Consider the following 16,924-nt stretch of genomic DNA (forward strand, 5'->3'; position numbering starts at 1 on the left):
AGTGAAGCACCCATATGACATTTTTGGCCGATACCAATATTCAATATTATCCTTGCAAAAAAAAAAAGATACCGATAACTGATATTGAAAATTTTAATCAGCCTTTCAACTATTTAACTGTACTAGAATGCTTAACACACACACATGGACACAGCGGTCTAAGGCACTGCATCTCAGTGCAAGATGCGTCACTACAGTCCCTGGTTCGAATCCAGGCTGTATCACATCCGGCCGTGATTGTGAATCCCATAGGGCGGCGCACAATTTGCCCAGCATCGTTCGGGCCGTCATTGTAAATAAGAATTTGTTCTTAACTGACTTGCCTAGTTACCTTTATTTAACACACACACCAAAAAGTTATTTTGCTGGCATTTTACATTAATCCCCATTACCAGTAAAACAAACAAAACCTTTTTCTTTCAATTACTTGCTGTGCTGTTTCATTGTTCATTTGTTCAGTCGTTTCATTCTCAACCAGGGTTTCTATGGAAGTAGCAAAACACTATTTAACGTGTCAAATAAGCTTGTTGACCAATCGGGACCTGAATATGGCTGCACGTCTCATCATAATTTAATGATACATTTTTTACGTAGTTATAACACATTGATTACACTATCACTCGTATTTCATATGTCATAATGATTCATCGATACGTATTAGAGGTCGACCGATTATTGGAGGACCAAAAAAAGCCGATACGGATTAATCGGCCGATTTTTATATACAAATATAGATTTGTAATAATGACAATTACAGCAATACTGAATGAACACTTATTTTAACTTAATACATCAATAAAATCATTTTAGTCTCAAATAAATAATGAAATATGTTCAATTTGGTTTAAATAATGCAAAAACAAACTGTTGGAGAAGAAAGTAAAAGTGCAATATGTGCCATGTAAAAAAGCTAACGTTTAAGCTCCTTGCTCAGAACATATGAAAGCTGGTGGTTCCTTTTAACATGAGTCTTCAATATTCCCAGGTAAGAAGTTTTAGGTTGTAGTTATTATAGGACTATTTCTCTCTATACCATTTGTATTTCATATACCTTTGACTATTGGATGTTCTTATAGGCACTTTAGTATTGCCAGCCTAATCTCGGGAGCTGATAGGCTTGAAGTCAAACAGAGCAATGCTTGAAGCACATCGAAGAGCTGCTGGCAAATGCAGGAAAGTGCTGTTTGAATGAAAGCTTACGAGCCTGCAGCAACCTACCACCGCTTAGTCAGACTGCTCTATCAAATCATAGACTTAATTATAATATAACACACAGAAATACGAGCCTTAGGTCATTAATATGGTCAAATCCGGAAACTATAATTTCAAAAACAAAAAGTTTATTATTTCAGTGAAATACAGAACCGTTCTGTATTTTATCTAACGGGTGGCATCCCTAAATCTAAACATTGCACAACCTTCAATTGTATGTCATAATTATGTACAATTCTGGAAAATTAATTACGGTCTTTGTTAGGAATAAATGGTCTTCACACAGTTCGCAACGAGCCAGGCGGCCCAAACTGCTGCATATACCCTGACTCTGCTTGCACAGAACACAAGAAAAGTGACACAATTTCCCTAGTTAAAAGAAATTCATGTTAGCAGGCAATATTAACTAAATATGCAGGTTTAAAATATATACTTGTGTACTGATTTTAAGAAAGGCATTGATGTTTATGGTTAGGTACACATTGGTGCAACGACAGTGTTTTTTTCGCGAATGCGCTTGTTAAATCGGCCATTTGGAACAGTAGGCTGTGATTCAATGATAAATTAACAGGCACTGCATCAATTATATGCAGCGCAGGACAAGCTAGATGAACTAGTAATAACAGTAATATAATAATAGTTAACTAGTGATTATGTTAAGATTGATTGTTTTTTATAAGATACATTTAATGCTAGCTAGCACCTAGCCTTGGCTCCTTGCTGCACTCGCGTAACAGGTAGTCAGCCTGCAACACAGTCTCCTCGTGGAGTGCAATGTAATCAGCCATAATCGGTGTCCAAAAATGCTGACTACCGATTGTTATGAAAACTTGATATCGGCCATTCCGATTAATCGGTCGACCTCCAATACGTATGCTATGACGCTGGTAAAGTTGTCTCACACACCTACAATCCTGGTCATAAAAAAAGCTAGCTAGCTCATGGATGCAAACAATGTTCTTCTCCAAAAACATAGCAAAACGACATCATCTGTTTCAGTGACTATAAGACAGTTCTTATTTAATTAATGGTGGTCAAACCCATCTATTGTGAAGCTAGCCACAAGTGGACTTTGCGGATAGCCTTCAAAATAAAATGGCATAATTCTACTATTGGTATTCATTTGCATCACTGTCAATGACATACTTTTATTTTGAAGGATAAATGCAAATTCCACTATTGTGCATAATCCTTATTGTGGCTAGCAGATGAAGCTAGCTGGCTGCTTATAACGTTAGCTTTGGGCAACAGGTTTAATTAGCTGGCTAGCTATTCATTCATAAACTGAAGTTCAATTTTTAATAGGTGAACAACAAGTGGCAACCTAGCTAATACTAATTGAGTATATGTAAACTTCTGACCCACTGGGAATGTGATGAAAGAAATAAAAGCTGAAATAAATCACTCAACTATTATTCTGACATTTCACATTCTTAAAATAAAGTGGTGAACCTAACTGACCAAAGACAGGGAATTTTTACTAGGATTAAAATGTCAGGAATTGTGAAAACCTGAGTTGAAATGTATTTGGCTAAGGTGTATGTAAACTTCCGACTTCAACTGTATGCACGGTAGCTTTGACATCGGTTTTTAACATCGGCGTTAAACGAGACATCGGCATGATACCAATGTTTACATTTTTAGCTAATATCGGCCGATTCTGATATGTTAACCGATATATTGTGCATCCCTAGTCAAAAGTAGTGCACTACATAGGGAATAGGGTGCCATAGGGCCCTGGCTTAAAGTAGTGCACTACATAGAGAATATGGTGCCATTTGGAAGGCACACAGACCCACCACCCAGAGATGCATCCATCTCCCAGACTAAACCACTAGTTCCTTCAAACAGACCTACAGCAAATCCTCCCCACACTAAAGGGAAAGGGGGATACCTAATCAGAACGCATTCAACTGAAATGTGTCGTCCGCATTTAACCTAATCTCTCTGAATCAGAGAGGTTGGGTTAAATGCTAGATCTGTGGTTGAAGACTTGTCTGGATTTTATCACATTGACATATTTTTATAAAAATTCACGTCTTAGTTATTACGCTATTGTTCTTATCTTTCTAACTATGGATGGAAATTGTTGAGCTAAGTGACAGCAGAAAAACAACACTTTTTTTTAGGATAAAAGCAATGACAGATGGGGACTGAACAGAGGCCAATGTTTCCTCTACTATAGCAAAGCCAAGTGTGTCACAAGGATGGCTATATTTATTTCTCTATTTCTGAAGCCCTGCAAATAGACCGTTGACAAACAGCACCCAGAATGGTGTACTTTTTAACTTTAGCCTCTAGTCTAACAGAAATGGTGTTTAAAACCACATCCATTCTAATGCCATTTGTTTTAATTGATTTAGTGAAACCAGACCCGATCGTCTCCAGTGCCACGATAAAACGGCATCATAGCCTAAAAATAGAGGGCACTTTCTCTCTTTTTAATCTCTCCTTTTGTTTACCTACTTACTGCTGTTGGCAAGACAACAGCGAAAGAAGGAAATCCATGTTTTACCTCTTTTGTAGACAAAATGAGAGATGAATAAGAGAGCACCATGTCAAACCAGACACTTTTGAAATCAATGCAGTTTTATCCTGGCACCCAATCGGATTTCACTAAATTAAGAAATCGGATGCACATGTACAACAGCGAGTAAACAAAGACAGATTGAAATAGTTTGTTTTGTCTAAAGGAATTATGTACAACAAACCAGGCATTTTCATTGGAGTTTTTTTTTAACAGATGCACTTGTACAACATTTTTTTACGGCACTCAGATCAGATGAACCCAAATGAGTTCAAATGAATGGTCAGGACTAAGGATGGACGTGTTCACCTATCTTCTGTTGTCACTGAAAGTTTATAGAGTAACAACTTTAAGTAACAGAAGACATGTTACCACGTCCATCCTTAGTCCTGACCATTCATTTGAACTCATTTGGTTTATCTAATCTGATCAGATTGAGTGTGGCACAACAACAACAAAAAATTGTACATGTGCATCTGATTCATCCGATTGAGTGCCAGGTTAAACCTACATTGATTACAAAGTATATGGTTTGACATAAAGTGCTTGCTTTTAAATCTCTGGTTTTGTTTACCCACTTACTGCTGTTGGCAAGACAACAGTGAATGACTTGAAACACATTCTTCATCTCTAAACCACAGTGAGGTACATGGGTAGAGATTTTTTTTTTATCAGCATGAGTAAACACAGCAGGTGATTACAATTAATATCATACAAGATATTTACTTCACATTGTATACTTGGCATGGCTTATAGTCCATGTTCTGACCTTAGAAAACACCACAACTGTAAATCATGTTTCATTCTATTAAATTGATTTAAAAACATGTATTAAATTATTCAGGCTGTGTTCTTCGAAACTTAAATAATCATGCAAATATTGCCAGCATTAGCATTAAACCCACATTCTAGTAGTCATGGCTGTAATTACTCACAGCATTGACATGGCAATCAATCAACATATTTGTTAGGTGCTACTTGTCCCCCAAATCAATTAATGACGTACATTGTGTTTTAATTCTTGACTTTATATCCAAGCAAATGTATAGGATATACTTGTACTTCTGCATGTTGGCAAACGCATTTTGATCAAATTAGGTGGCTAATGGGCAAAAACAAATTGCAAACCAGGAAGAAAAAAAAAGCTATAAAATTGACCTTCGTCCTTCCAAATCTCCAGTAACTAAACGACTCGACTTTCTGTCATCAAAGACGATCATGTTAAATCAGAGACTTCCAAACCCGGACACACTGATACACAATATCAACAATACTGTCAAATTAGGAACAATATAATACACATCTGCAACAGATAAGATGATAAATTAGTTAACTACTTACTTTCTGTACTTTCTCCATTCGTTTGCTGACAATTCCATACGTAGACAGCAGTCACCAAAAACACAAGGAAAGTCCGCAGACACATATTGACTCAACTCTAGTCAATATCCGACCGACAAAAAACACAGTAGACAGCAACTGTCCGGGGAAGAATCAGAGTCAACTCGATTAAAATTAGCTGGCAAGGTGTAGCTGTCGTTTTGGTTTGGTAGTTAAACCACAGGTAAACAAAAAATATATAAAAACGCTCATCCCGGAAAAATGGGCGGAGGGTCCAACGTGTTCACTACTAGCTAACTTAGCTAGTTAGCGAGCTAACTCACTGGTTAGCTTCAGCTAGTTAACTGCACAGGTCCGAGGGATATTCAAAATCGCCACAAACAAACGCAACCGTGAGAATCATTGTGGCTAAACAAAAGGTTAAAGTCTCACTTTGCAATAAATGGCATCGCATTGAGTCTTCTTTTCAAGTGTTTTTGATACAATCCGCAGCGTCTCTAGCGTCGCAGAGGAAAAGGGGGAGTAAACGTTAGCTAGCTGCTGGCTAACGGTACCGTTAGCTGAATGGGCAGGAGGCCACAAAGTTTGATGCGATTTGAAAGCTATCAACTTTCAATTGAATTACGCTTCCGGTAACACTCGCTATGGATGTATCTAGTTACTAAATAAATGTTATATTCCCGTGCATTGAAAGAACACCCAAAGAGCAGCTTGTAAAAGTGCAACACAGTCCTTGAATTCTGTAGCTTCGCTTTTTGACAACTTCAGGTTCATGCAAAGCAAGCGTGGCGTACAGCAACGAAACCCACGGGTCACTCACTACTCACGGCTGCGGTCTTTCACAAACATATCTTCTTGCATGAACGCAAAAATACTAACGATTACTATGTCGTTTACAACTTCAAGTAATATAAAACTAATCTGAACCGTGTATCGGGGGGTGGAATATCAAACCGCAAACTCGATTCCAGTCAACTGTCAGACTTCGCTGTTGCTCGTTCGTTAGTCAGTTGCTATTTTTCTTCATAATAAAAGGCTTAACCTCTGATGGATATCTCCTTCCAAAATGACCACACGGTTATTGCACAACGAGAACAGCAAAATATAATGTCGATATTTTACTCTACGATAGAGGTAGGCCTAAATGGTTCAGTCCCTTAGGATCCCCTTCTCTGTGCCTCTCCTTCGCCAGTAGTAAACATAACCTGTAAATGAGCCAGATGGGGCGAAGGGGAAATACGGACTGGAGTCTATTGGATTACGCAGTTAGACTGGAGATAGGCCTATTGTAACAATCTACACGACGTCTGTTAATAAGATATAAATACACTACATGGCCAAAAGTATGTGGACACCTGCTCGTCGAACATCTCATTCCAAATTATGGTCATTAATATGGAGATGGTCCCCCCCCCTTTGCTGCTATAACAGCCTCCACTCTTCTGGGAAGGCTTTCCACTAGATGTTGGAACATTGCTGATATAACAGCCTCCACTCTTCTGGGAAGGCTTTCCACTAGATGTTGGAACATTGCTGCTATAACAGCCTCCACTCTTCCGGGGAGGCTTTCCACTAGATGTTGGAACATTGCTGATATAACAGCCTCCACTCTTCTGGGAAGGCTTTCCACTAGATGTTGGAACATTGCTGCTATAACAGCCTCCACTCTTCTGGGGAGGCTTTCCACTAGATGTTGGAACATTGCTGCGGGGACTTACTTCCATTAATCTACAAGAGCATTTTGTGAGGTCGGGCACTGATGTTGGGCGATTGATTACGCCTGGCTCGCAGTCGGCGTTTCTAATCATCCCAAATGGGGTTGAGGTCAGGGCTCTGTGCAGGCCAGTCAAGTTCTTCCACTCCAATCTCGACAAACTATTTCTGCTTGGACCTAGCTTTGTGCACAGGGGCATTGTCATGCTTTCCCCAAACTAGTGCTACAAAGTTAGAAGCGCAGAATCGTCTAGAATGTCATTTTATGCTGTAGCGGATTTCCCTTCACTGGAACTAAGGTGCCAAACCTGAACCATAAAAAACAGCGCCAGACCATTATTCCTCCACCACCAAACTTTACAGTTGGCACTGTGCATTGGGGCAGGTAGCATTCTCCTGGCATCGACCAAACCCGGATTAGTCCGTCGGACTGCCAGATGGTGAAGCGTGATTCATCACTCCACAGAACGCGTTTCCACTGCTCCAGAGTCCAATGGCAGCGAGCTTAACACCACTCCAGCTGACATTTGGCATTGCGCATGGTGATCTTAGGTCTGTGTGCGGCTGCTCGGCTATGGAGACCCATTTCATGAAGCTCCTCACGAACAGTTCTTGTGCTGACATTGCTTCCAGAGGCAGTTTGGAACTTGGTAATGAGTGTTGCAATCGAGGACAGACGATGTTTACGCACTGAGCGCTTCAGCAGTTGGCGGTCCCGTTCTGTGAACTTGTGTGGCCTACCTCTTCTCGGCTGAGCCGTTGCTGCTTTCCACTTCACAATAACAGCACTTACAGTTGACCGGTGCAGCTCTAGCAGGGCAGAAATTTGACGAACAAACTTGTTAGAAAGGTGGCATCCTATGACAGTGCCACGTTGAAAGTCACTGAGCTTTTCAGTAAAGCCATTCTACCGACAATGTTTGTCTATGGAGATTGCATGGCTGTGTGCTAGATTTTGTACACCTGTCAGCAACGGTGTGGCTGAAATAGTCAAATCCACTCATTTGAAGGGGTGTCCACCTACTTTTGGCCATGGAGTGTACAAAACAGCGTGAATAAATTGCGTGTTAAATTAATAATGCGTGGAAATAATAAACCTGCTTGTCTTTCAAGTATGGTCAGGAGGAGAAAAAATTGCATCTCCACTTGTTGATTACATTTGAATTCTTCCCCTTCTTCCTTAGCTCTGATCAACAGACTCGTAGCAGCGATGAGACAAGATAGTAGCTACTAAACAATTGGATACCATGAAATTGAGGAGAAAACGGGGTAAAATTTAAAAAATAAATAATAAAAATAATAAATAAAACAGACTCGTAGCCAACCAGACTCCAGCCAACCACACTCCAGCCAACCAGAATCCAACCAACCAGGCTACAGCCAACTAGACTCCAGCCAACCAGACTCCAGCCAACCAGACTCCAGCCAACCACACTCCAACCAACCAGACTTCAGCCAACCAGACTCCAACCAACCAGACTCCAACCAACCAGACTCCAGCCAACCACACTCCAACCAACCAGACTCCAGCCAACCAGACTCCAGCCAACCAGACTCCAACCAACCTGCTCATGCAGTTATAAGACATGTTGAGGAAGTAGATGGGGCATTATGCTACTGGATGTTTTGTCTCTGTCAATATCAACGTGATCATGGTCTGGTTTCCAAATATTGTCTATTCCCTTTATAGGGCACTACTTTTGAAAAGAGTCCCTTCTCAGTCCCATGTATTTGAATATGTCCCAAATTGCACCCTATTCCCAATATAGTGCACTTATTTTGACCAGAACCCTATGAGCCCTGGTCTAAAGTAGTACACTATATAGGGAATAGGGTGCCATTTGGGATGTAAACCAATGTAGCCTTCTAGACCCCAAAAAAATCCAGGGACACTCTCAAGCAGTATCTAAAATATTATCTTTGTTTAAACACATAGGCATCACATTGTCCAGCAGCATCGTTATCTCTCCTCTGTCCTTGGCAGCCTTCATAGGAAGAACAGCTGCACTGACACCCCTTATACTCAGATAGAGCATACCCTCCTGCCTATGTCAATGCTATCCTCTTTGGATGGACTATCACTAAGATATATGTGTATATCAAAATGTCTGCTTACACTTCCTTCTGTAATTGTTTCCCGTTTTAACTTTCTGCAATTCATTTGTGCTGTTTGTATTGTTGATGATGTGTGTCCCAAATTCTCTACATTGTGCACTATGGGCTCTGGGTCCTGGTCAAAAGTAGTGAACTATGAAGGTAATAGGATGCCATTTGAGGTGTCCTTCACTGTCTCGTGTGCCAGACTCAAAGGGATGAACTGAAGGGGTCTCTTCCTACACAGCCTGTAGAGAGACACGATTGAAGAGGTGGGAGGATGTGCTCATCCCAAATGGCACACTATTTGCTATATAGTGCACAAACTGCCCTATAGTGAGCCTTATGGGTTCTGGTCACCAGTAGTGCACTATAAGCGAATAGGGAGCCATTTGGGACTCAGAGGATATGTCATGTTTACTGTAGTTGGTTTCTCACGAGGCTGCCTGGGAAAACAGAATGTCCTCTGTGGAACTGGGGAGGACGTTCATGTGAGGAACAAACAGGCAGAGGAGCAGCAACACAGACAATGTTTGCAAACAGACAGGAACCCAGTCAAATGTCCAGCAGCATCAGACACCAACGTGATAAGAAACGATAGAAACTCTCCCCTCCCCTGCTGCCTGTAATTCTTTACCACAGCTCGCTGCTAGAGTGGAGAGGACAATGTGTTCTTCTCAGCCAACATGTCTGGTCAAATAAGGGTTCAATAAATAGACACTAATAGAATAACAATCCTTTTGTAGGATACTGGTGGTGTGCATGAGGACCACAGCCCTGCATCTAAAAATGGCACCCGATTCCCTATATAGTGCACCACTTTTGACGAGCGTCCTATAGGTTCTGGTCAAAAGTAGTACACTATATATAGGGAATAGGGTTACATTTGTAGGCTTTGATAGGGTGGAGATAATCTACTGTAATTCTGCTATAGTAGAAGCACCCTATTCATAAACATGTTGTAATCATAACTAACCACTGTGCTACCTGTGTCAAAGTTAATGGGTAATTCTTATAACTGATAAAAACAAACCAGAAGGAGGATTTGACTTCCGGTACTGGCAGCTTTCTGTCAGGGGATTGGCTGGACAATATCAGTTATTTTACCAGTGTAAAATCACTATCGGTTGACATCCTCTGTTGCCAGCAGGACAGGTACATTTCTGGACAGAAAGGAACCTCTTCTGTCACTAATTAAGCGAAAATAGCCCTTGATCTCAACGGAATTCAAATACACACACGCAAGCACAAATAGACCAAGCTCTGAGAAGCTGAATCTGTTGTTGTGTTGACTAGAAGCTGCTATAGCTAATCCATAGCTGTGCCAACAGTGAATGTTTTCCTCCTCAGAGCAATGTTGCAGCTCTTGGCTTTTCATTCAAGCACCATTGCGGCAATATTGAACACTAGCTTTATAATTATACAGTGTTTGTTATTGTATTAGACAGCCACATTCCTGTCTCTGAGATGTTATGTCTGGCAAACCTCCAGCACACCGGGAACCTGCTCCCTCAGACCACAGAGGATAGAGTTGAGTTGCCTCCTGTTCCCTTTGTAGTGCAGTACTTTTGATCAGTGCCCATAGGGTTCAATAGTGCAACAGTACTAGATTCTGGTCAAAAGTAGTGCACTGTGTAGGGAATACACTGAGTGTACAAAACATTAAGAACACCTGGTCTTTCCATGACAGACTGACCTGGTGAATCTGAGTGAAAGCCAAGATCCCTTATTGATGTCACCTGTTAAAGTTACTTTAATCAGTGTAAATGAAGGGGAGGAGACAGGTTAAAAAATGATTTTTAAGCCTTGAGACAATTGAGACATGGATTGTGTTTGTGTGCCATTCAGTTCACGATTGGGAAAGACGAAAGATTGAAGTGCCTTTGAACAGGGTATGTTAGTAGGTGCCAGGCACACCAGTTTGTGTCAAGATGAATTGAGGCTGTTCTGTTCTGAGTGCACAAAAGGGAAGAGTGTGGGGAGGGGGAGGGGGGGGGGGGGGGGAGGGGGTGCAGTGCGGGCAGATCATGGTTGCGCTCCAAATGGAACCCTATTACCTACATAGGGAACTACGTTTGACCAGGGCCCATAGGGGACTATATAGCGAATAGGTTGCCATTTGGGATGCACAGCATGTCAGAGAGGCCATCGCAGAGTACACTTATTCAACATCATGGAGTGAGATGAGAGGGTCAGGGAGGTGGGTCAATATAGCCTGGCTAACAAGATTCACCTGACTCACCAGGAGGGAGAGCTGTGACACCCTGGTCTGGACAGGAGGCTGTTGGAAATGCAGAAATGTGCTGAGCTTTGATTGGTTCTCTCAAATGTTTTTGAGAGGTAGAGAGAGAAAGAGGTAGAGAGAAATGTAGAGCGAGAGAGAGAGGTAGGGAGAGCGAGAGAGAGAGAGAGGTAGGGAGAGAGAGAGAGGTAGGGAGAGCGAGAGAGAGAGAGAGAGAGGTAGGGAGAGAGAGAGAGAGGTAGGGAGAGAGAGAGAGAGAGGTAGGGAGAGGTAGGGAGAGAGAGAGAGAGAGAGGTAGAGAGACAACGATGTGACCAGCAGCTTTGAGCCAATGAGCTGATTTCAGCACCTCACTAGTGTGGGAGCATCTGGCATAAGAAGAAGCTATACTGAAGCTAATAGAATCGTGATGCTACCTATTGGCACAAATTATAGCCCTATAAAGTCTGTCTGTGGGGATATTAAAGATGATGAAACTAGGCAGTTTTAGCTTTAATCACCCTGTCCTAAATTCCAGTCTTTTGTTCACTGTCTTACATTCAACGCAACATTTCCATCAACATTTAATTTTAACGTTACCTACATAAACACTCCATAACCATTGTGCACTACTATTACAGATGATAGGTTCAGTACACATCACTTCCTTTTATTTATTATTTTAAATAAATTCTCCCCAATTTCGTGATTTCGATCTTGTCTCATCACTGCAACTCCCCAACGGGCTCAGGAGAGGCGAAGGTCGAGTCATACGTCCTCCAAAACAAGACCCACCAAGCTTCTTAGCCCCCGAAGCCAGCCGCATCATGTGTCGGAGGAAACACTGTTCAACTGACGACCAAAGTCAGCCTTCAGGCGCCCGGCCCGCCACAAGGAGTCGCTAGAGCGCGATGAGCCAAGTAAAGCCCACCTGGCCAAACCCTCCCCTCACCCGGACGACACTGGGCCAATTGTCCACCGCCATATGGGACACCAGGTCACGGCCGGTTGTGACACAGCCTGGGATCAAACCTTAGACCTCTTAGGCCTCTGCGCCACTTGGGAGGCTACATCACTGCATTCTTTACCAGAAAGTGGGCTGGCCCTCTTTGAAATCACGTAGGTCTATTCATTCCTCGCTTTTTTTTATCTATAAAGCTCTCTTACAAAAACTTGCGCCATACCTAACATCATTAATAACCTTTAGATGTACAAATTACAAGCTCCCGAGTGGCACAGAGGTCTAAGGCACTGCATCTCAGTGCTAGAGGTGTCACTACAGTCACCCTGGTTCGAATCCAGGCTGTATCACAAGGGTGCTGCACAATTGGCCCAGCGTCGTCCGGGTTTGGCCGGTGTAGGCCGTCATTGTAAATAAGAATTTGTTCTTAATTGACTTGCCTGGTTAAATTAAAAATACCCGGTCTCAGGGATGGCAAACTCTGGAGACTCATTTGGTCTCCTCCGAATTATGTCAATCAGCTTTCAGTTTATGTTTTGCAAAATAAAAGGTAAAATAAATAAAACATATTAGCAACCCTTACATAACGCATTCATAAGCATTATACAATAATTTCATAACAACCACAATTTCCTTTTAAGAAATGAAGCTTAATTTAGCAATACGAGGTGACTGATAGAGTGATTGTGGTAATGCATGTTTTACCTCCTTGACAATGTATTTCAGGAACCTGTTCAGGAAATTGAAGCAGGACAGTATTTTGTGTCCAGATATATCTTGCTCTTAGTTCCCAGTCGAAGAGAACCATTTCCTTTCCCATCATTTGTTATGGAAATAAGAAGGAGAGAACAAATACATACCAAGTCTAGTCAATGACTTCATTGTAACTACAAATATGTTTTTATGCACAACACAAATACATGTTTTAAGGGTCAACCGAGGTTCTTACCGAGGTTTCTTTGACCAGAGCCCTATGGCTAAGTGGTGCACTACTTTTGACCAGAGCCCTATGGCTAAGTGGTGCACTACTTTTGACCAGAGCCCTATGGCTAAGTGGTGCACTACTTTTGACCAAAGCCCTATGGCTAAGTGGTGCACTACTTTTGACCAGAGCCCTATGGCTAAGTGGTGCACTACTTTTGACCAGAGCCCTATGGCTAAGTGGTGCACTACTTTTGACCAGAGCCCTATGGCTAAGTGGTGCACTACTTTTGACCAGAGCCCTATGGCTAAGTGGTGCACTACTTTTGACCAGAGCCCTATGGCTAAGTGGTGCACTACTTTTGACCAGAGCCCTATGGCTAAGTGGTGCACTACTTTTGACCAGAGCCCTATGGCTAAGTGGTGCACTACTTTTGACCAGAGCCCTATGGCTAAGTGGTGCACTACTTTTGACCAGAGCCCTATGGCTAAGTGGTGCACTACTTTTGACCAGAGCCCTATGGCTAAGTGGTGCACTACTTTTGACCAGAGCCCTATGGCTAAGTGGTGCACTACTTTTGACCAAAGCCCTATGGCTAAGTGGTGCACTACTTTTGACCAAAGCCCTATGGCTAAGTGGTGCACTACTTTTGACCAAAGCCCTATGGCTAAGTGGTGCACTACTTTTGACCAAAGCCCTATGGCTAAGTGGTGCACTACTTTTGACCAAAGCCCTATGGTTAAGTGGTGCACTACATATGGAATAGGGTACCATTTGGGACTGACACATGTAGTCAGACTCAGAAGGCTGTTGTTGACAGAGGCTGTCTGACAACTAAAACAACAGGGTCAGGGTTCAGTCTGATAAGAGTCGTGTGAAGGCCTCTCTCTCTTTTATCATGTATAATAATATTTGTAGCTCAGCCTAGTTTTGTCATCCTGCCAAGTCCACAGTGCCATGAAGTGCATGTCTTGGAGAAGAAAGATATGCAGGGAAGGGGAAGGAAAGGGGGGGGGGGGGGGGGGGGGGGGGGGGGGGCGACCTTCATGGCGGGTTCTGTCCAACCTTCACAGTTCCCAACCTTTCCCTGACAGAACAAAGTCAGCAGGCATGTCTCCCAGAGGTCCTTCTGCTCTCCTGGTTGCATCCCAAATGGAATTCTATGCCTTACACACAGTAGTGCACTACAGGGCCCTGGTCAAATGTAGGGGACAATGTAGGGAATAGGGTGCCATTTGGGACTCAGGCTTTGTCCAAGCGGCAGTGCGGTGGGTGGGACACACCCATCCCAGTGTTAATGGTCAACCCAATCAAGCTGGCCGGCGGGAGGGAAGGGCGCAGCCAGTCTGGAGGTCTAGGTATAGAACAAGGGAACAGCAGAGGGGACAGACAGAGACCCTTTCACACCAAGCTGCCGGACAGAAACAACAATAAAGTTCACAGAGTGATTCATACGAGGACTCCGCCAGGGCGCCACTGCGTTCCGCACTGCCCCGTCAGGAAGAGGTAATGCCCTCCATCCTCTCTACCCTCTGTCTGAGTATGACGTGCTCTTCCACCTGGCCGGCTTCCCCTCTGGACCGTCCGGAAGAAAGATGGCTTCCTGCTGCCCTTTTCTAGCGTTCCTCCTTCTGGACTGATGGATGCTGGGGCTTTGAGGGGATAATGGACATACTCATTTACTATGGAATTATCTGACTGTGTGTGTGTGTGTGTCCGGTGTGTGTGTGTGTGTGTGTGTGTGTGTGTCCGGTGTGTGTGTGTGTCCAGTGAGTGTGTGTCCGGTGTATGTGTGTCCCCGGTGTGTGTGTGTGTCCAGTGAGTGTGTGTCCAGTGAGTGTGTGTCCGGTGTGTGTGTGTCCAGTGTGTGTGTGTGTCCAGTGAGTGTGTGTCCAGTGTGTGTGTGTCCAGTGTGTGTGTGTGTGTCCAGTGAGTGTGTGTCCGGTGTGTGTGTGCCCGGTGAGTGTGTGTGTCCGTGTGTGTGTCCGGTGTGTGTGTGTCCGGTGTGTGTGTGTGTGTCCGGTGTGTGTGTGTGCCCGGTGAGTGTGTGTGTCCGGTGTGTGTGTCCGGTGTGTGTGTCCCCGGTGTGTGTGTGTCCAGTGTGTGTGTGTCAGGTGTGTGTGTGTCCGGTGTGTGTGTGTCCGGTGTGTGTGTATCTGGTGTGTGTGTGTCCGGTGCGTGTGTGTGTGTGTGTGTGTCCGGTGTGTGTGTGTATCTGGTGTGTGTGTGTCTGGTGTGTGTGTGTCCGGTGTGTGGATCCGAGCCAAGCATTCTTCCAGTCTCGGGCACCTTAATCTGGAGCTGGAAGCTAAATCTGCTCTGACAGTGTCTCTGCATCACAATACATTCCAGCAGGTCTCCTCAGTCACATGGATTATTTCATCCTGACACAGAGGGACAAATAATGCTCGTTATTTTTTATTTTTTTTTACAGGCACTTTATTTGCACGTTAGAAATATATCCTTTTTCATTTGCGCCTTAGAAGTATAAACACTTCTTTAAAGATGCACATGTTAAAACATGTTAGTCTCTTAACCTTGCCAGACAATCATCAGTTCCATTGTAACAGAGAGTTGCGTGACCGAGAGTTCAGGGCAAACGGAGAACTCTGCTGATGTGTTGATTTGCGATATCGGGATCGACGGACAACATCTGTACCCAATGTCATTAAATTCACAATTTATTCATATTGAAAATCACATGGAAGAGATCCAGAATATAATATCTGGAGATTTTCCTTTGAAAGAATTTGAAGTAACTGTAAACTTTGACAACTGTCTGTGCTGTGCCAATGTCTTTCAGCTCACCAACCGTCCATCCATTCCGACGACTAATTAGATGATTTCAGACCTCATTGTGCTGATGAATCAATATCCTATCCAGATGCAGAAACAGACTCAGGTTACCTTCCAAATGGCACCCTGTTCCCTAGACAGCGCACCCATAGGGCTCTGATCAAACGTAGTGCACTACTTCCCATAGGGCTCTGATCAAACGTAGTGCACTACTACCCATAGGGCTCTGATCAAACGTAGTGCACTACTACCCATAGGGCTCTGATCAAACGTAGTGCACTACTACCCATAGGGCTCTGATCAAACGTAGTGCACTACTACCCATAGGGCTCTGATCAAACGTAGTGCACTACTACCCATAGGGCTCTGATCAAACGTAGTGCACTACTACCCATTGGGCTCTGATCAAACGTAGTGCACTACTACCCATAGGGCTCTGATCAAACGTAGTGCACTACTTCCCATAGGGCTCTGATCAAACGTAGTGCACTACTACCCATAGGGCTCTGATCAAACGTAGTGCACTACTACCCATAGGGCTCTGATCAAACGTAGTGCACTACTACCCATAGGGCTCTGATCAAACGTAGTGCACTACTACCCATAGGGCTCTGATCAAACGTAGTGCACTACTACCCATAGGGCTCTGATCAAACGTAGTGCACTACTACCCATAGGGCTCTGATCAAACGTAGTGCACTACTACCCATAGGGCTCTGATCAAACGTAGTGCACTACTTCCCATAGGGCTCTGATCAAACGTAGTGCACTACTACCCATAGGGCTCTGATCAAACGTAGTGCACTACTACCCATAGGGCTCTGATCAAACGTAGTGCACTACTACCCATAGGGCTCTGATCAAACGTAGTGCACTACTACCCATAGGGCTCTGATCAAACGTAGTGCACTACTACCCATTGGGCTCTGATCAAACGTAGTGCACTACTACCCATAGGGCTCTGATCAAACGTAGTGCACTACTTCCCATAGGGCTCTGATCAAACGTAGTGCACTACTACCCATAGGGCTCTGATCAAACGTAGTGCACTACTACCCATAGGGCTCTGATCAAACGTAGTGCACTACTACCCATAGGGCTCTGATCAAACGTAGTGCACTACTACCCATAGGGCTC

At 43.4% G+C, this 16,924-nt stretch overlaps 1 protein-coding gene across 1 annotated transcript in view; it reads right to left on the minus strand.

Annotated features, from left to right (window-relative positions):
• Positions 1–6,327, minus strand: part of LOC100135871 (insulin receptor) — a 171,769-nt gene extending 165,442 nt beyond the window's left edge. Inside the window, exon 1 of the mRNA XM_036986535.1 lies at positions 5,081–6,327. Within this exon, the coding sequence (XP_036842430.1) occupies positions 5,081–5,165 (85 nt within the window). The 5' untranslated portion in view covers positions 5,166–6,327. The remainder of the gene's footprint in view (positions 1–5,080) is intronic.
• Positions 6,328–16,924: the final 10,597 nt, after the last annotated feature.

Source organism: Oncorhynchus mykiss, chromosome 8, assembly GCF_013265735.2.
Source record: "Oncorhynchus mykiss isolate Arlee chromosome 8, USDA_OmykA_1.1, whole genome shotgun sequence".
Lineage (NCBI taxonomy): Eukaryota > Metazoa > Chordata > Actinopteri > Salmoniformes > Salmonidae > Oncorhynchus > Oncorhynchus mykiss.